The 3,840-nt window shown below is 39.1% G+C and overlaps 1 protein-coding gene across 1 annotated transcript in view; it reads right to left on the bottom strand.

Moving 5' to 3' along the window:
* EDEM3 (ER degradation enhancing alpha-mannosidase like protein 3) overlaps positions 1 to 2,344 on the bottom strand; it is a 23,888-nt gene extending 21,544 nt beyond the window's left edge. The window contains exon 1 of the mRNA XM_031059178.1: positions 2,303 to 2,344. Coding sequence (XP_030915038.1) covers positions 2,303 to 2,332 — 30 coding nt within the window. The 5' untranslated portion in view covers positions 2,333 to 2,344. The remainder of the gene's footprint in view (positions 1 to 2,302) is intronic.
* Between the last annotated feature and the right edge of the window lie 1,496 nt (positions 2,345 to 3,840).

Consider the following 3,840-nt stretch of genomic DNA (forward strand, 5'->3'; position numbering starts at 1 on the left):
ACTGGCTGCTGTACTGAGGTCTCCAGTTTGACTTCTAGTGGAGAACTAACATGTGGCAGGAGAAAAAACTTCAATTGCTGCACTGAAACTGCAAGTAAACACATGCAAAATCTTTCCAAATATATGGTACAAAAATAATCTGTATTCAAGCATGAAATAAAAATAAAAAAGGAACATTCCTCTATAAATAAACAGCTCTTACAGCAACTTCTTTTGAAACTGATGGTTTGTTTCTCTGTATACCATCCTCCTGAGTGTTTTGGTCCTTGCTCAAGTCTTTGTTCTCCTCAAGTTTAACTACAAAAGGCAGAATCTAGATCATTTTAATACAGCTTAGATGTTTCTGAATACCTCTGCAAAGTATTCAGAAAAACAGATTAAAGAAGTACACAACAAAAACAATGTCAAAACTGAGATCTCTGGCTTAAATTTTGGATAAGAGAAGTGATAAAAGTCTGGAAAAATAAACTTTTAGCTTTACAAATAAAGAACTTGAAGCATTTTGAAAAATAAAAGTTCACTTATTCTCTGCCTGCAGCAGAGAATAAGAAGCTATTGCATTGAGTTATTTCCCAGCTTGTCACTGGCCTCAAGTGACTGACATGTCATTTTCACATGTTCTGACAGCCAAGAAGAAAAATATCCCCATTATTACAAATGTAGTCCAAGGACTGAAAAAATCCAGCAGCTTTTTCTAAGCTTCTGTTAACAACTTAAAAAAAAAAAAAAAAAAATTTCCCTCGCAATCAAACGTGAATTTTCAGTCTTCTAAATACATATGTCTAAAATATGTATTAATAGAAACAGAAAATCAAAACTTTTCAGCTGGCTGTTTCAAAAACACCTGCAAAAACACTTCATTCTCCTGTTACCAGAATCAAGTCTGATACTCTAATCTTTTCTTCAGCTTTAAACAAGCAAGTCACATTTCTCTGTTTGTTTAGTGCTCCAGCATACGTGGCAAATAAATATCCTTTTGGCTTCAAAGTTTCCAGGATAGCTGAAGTTTTCTCTCTCCTTCAAACAGAATTTTGTTGCTTCAGATGTGGCAAGACCCCTACCAGTTGCCAATTTATCACACAATGAACAGTAGAAGCACAGATCCTTGTAATATTTTGTCCAATTTTGCCAAACATGTAAGTTTTCCATTGAGAAAATCCAAGCCAAGTGTTTTTCATGGAACCAGATTACAAAAATTACGAGTAAAAAGCCTTGATGTTTACCTGCTAAAGGTTTCAAAAGTACAGAGCTTAAGTTAAAAGGAGAAACTGCACCCCTTTGAAAATCCTCTTGGCTTGACTGTCCACTCTACAGTCCTGTATCTCTCCCATGCTGTATAAAGTTTTAACTCCTGAGAGTTTAAGTTTTAATTACATATTAAAGTTTAACCCATAACACAGAACCTGGGACATGTGGCAAGTTCTGCAAGGAAACAGCAGTTTGGGCTGCAGGAACTGATGCAACTTCAAGAGGGGTTTCTGTAACAGCCACAAAGAATGTGCAAGAATGTTCACATGAAGCCAGTAAGAATTAATCTTTTATATTTATCTTAGCCACATCCAACACTTTCTCCTCAGAAGTGTATTACTTATAGAATATTTGAAAGTAATTTTTACTTGAGGAAGTGCACTCCAAGTAACCATTTATTGTTAAGCTTTTGTAATCAGAGCCAGACCAGGGTGTGTGGGATGGCTCAGAGATGCAGAACAGGAGGATACCTGCACAGGAATCACAAGTCAGAGCAAAAGAAACCACAGCCAGCATGGCCCATGTGACAGTTACACCCTGGGCACAGCCTGGAATGAATGCCCAGATATGGCACCAGATTCCCTTTCTCTTCTACAAACAGTTTGTAGAAGAACGCCCAAACTGCATCTGACATGGCTTACCACTGAAGAAATATTAAATGTCATTTTTACCTACAAAATAAGAAAGATCAGCTTGTGGTCTCCAGAGTCTAACACCCATAGACAGTTCTCCCAAACTTCCTTTTCCTGGAGTTTCAAACCAAATGCTTTACTGTTGATAGCCTGACATGAGATGAACTGGTTTGGGAAAAGTCAGGCATGGGTTAGGAGTTACCACAAGCAATTCTTAGTTACCACTCTAAAAGCCATCACAACCTTCCTGAAAGTAACACTTGTGGTCTTTTTAAAGGCTTTACAGGTGCTGTAATTAATTTTAGCTCTGTTTTCACCCCTCCTTCCCAGATATTTCTATAGAATATCATGTACTGTAGGTTGCTTTCTCCCTAGGTCAGCAACAACTCCTCTGAAAAAAACTAAGCAAGTACTTGACTTACCATATAATTGCTATATGCATGATCAAACATCTCAAGCACTTGATTTCTAAAAAAGAAAAAAGAAAAAGCATTAGTGGTCTGTCTCCCAGTGGCCTTTAATACACCATCTTACATGCATCACACTTTAATATCTGAATGTCAAGCACAGGTCCTCTGCTAACATACTCTACTCAAGTAAATGAAATATAGAATAATAATTTTTCTTGATTCAGCTACTCTTGTCCACTCCAGAAAGGAAAGACTCTTTCTTCACCTAACACGAAATTATTTGGGGATCTCTTGGCAAGCAAACACTTAAGAAAACCCTTACGTTTGTTTCATATGTTTGAAAGGACAGAAGTGCTTCTACACATAGAAACTCCCAAAAAAACCCACATTGTTTTTTTAAGACATGGCACTACTTCTGATCATTCCTAACAGTTTCACTAAGGAGCCCTGCAAGGAAAAAAGGATGCTAATTTCTACCATCAACATAATTCACAATCTCTGCTGATAAGACAGAACATAAAGGAGCCAGGAACACCACAATTATATTGTAAATATCCAATTTAGTTCAATGACTTGGAAATTCAAGAAGTAGTTTTAACTCATCAAGTGCATTAAGGCATGACAAGAGCAGAGGATGGTGCTTTTCCCAGGTGCCTCTCAGGTTGCAGCAGGCAAAAAACCCCAGATAAACACACAGAGCTGCTGGGTGGTGCAGCACACAGACAACTGCTTAAAACTTACACTTACAGGCAAACACAAACCACAGCAGGACATGGTCTGCACATGCCTGGGGCATCAGATGATATTTTAAGTGCAATGCAAAAATTTTAAAACAAATTGGGGAATGAAATTTCAACTCCTTGTGTAGCCCTCATGAAGAAAACATATAAAAGATTGCACACACAAATTATCCAGAGAATCTATGATGGAAAACCCCAGTAATTGTAAACACTGGAGTTAAATATCAACTTATACCTGACAGCTGGACTTGATGATCTTGGAGGCCTTTTCCAACCTTAACAACTGTGTGAGTATCCACACCGCTTCTCCAGCAGACTTTTTGTATTATTGTTCTGTACAACTGATCACTGGATGGGAAGAGGACGATGAAACTGCCCCCAGAAACACTAACACAAAATACCCTTGATTGCAAATTTGTTTTAAAAATTCCCACTCCATGCAGGAAAATGTATTTCCACATATGTTGTATATTTACTCTTCAACTAAAAACTACAATAAAGTAATCAGCCTCTTACACGTACGTGCACGGGGACCGGAGCAGTTTAGCTTACATACAGGAACTGGGCAGAACACACGTAAACATTTACCTTTTTTACGACTCCCGCACTCTCCCAGAGGCACGGCCATAATTACACCAACCGAGCGGGGATTTACACTCACCTTTGCTCACTTTCACCCCCAGCCCCTTTTCAGCAAGCCCTGGCTGAAGCCTCCAAGGCGAGCTCCAAGTTCCCAGAGCACACGGCTCGATCCCTGAGCGGAGCAGGGGCCGCGTGTGCCCCACAGCCGGCGGGGCTGGCCCGGACACC

The sequence above is a fragment of the Geospiza fortis genome, unplaced genomic scaffold, assembly GCF_000277835.1.
Source record: "Geospiza fortis unplaced genomic scaffold, GeoFor_1.0 scaffold229, whole genome shotgun sequence".
NCBI classification, from domain to species: Eukaryota; Metazoa; Chordata; class Aves; order Passeriformes; family Thraupidae; genus Geospiza; species Geospiza fortis.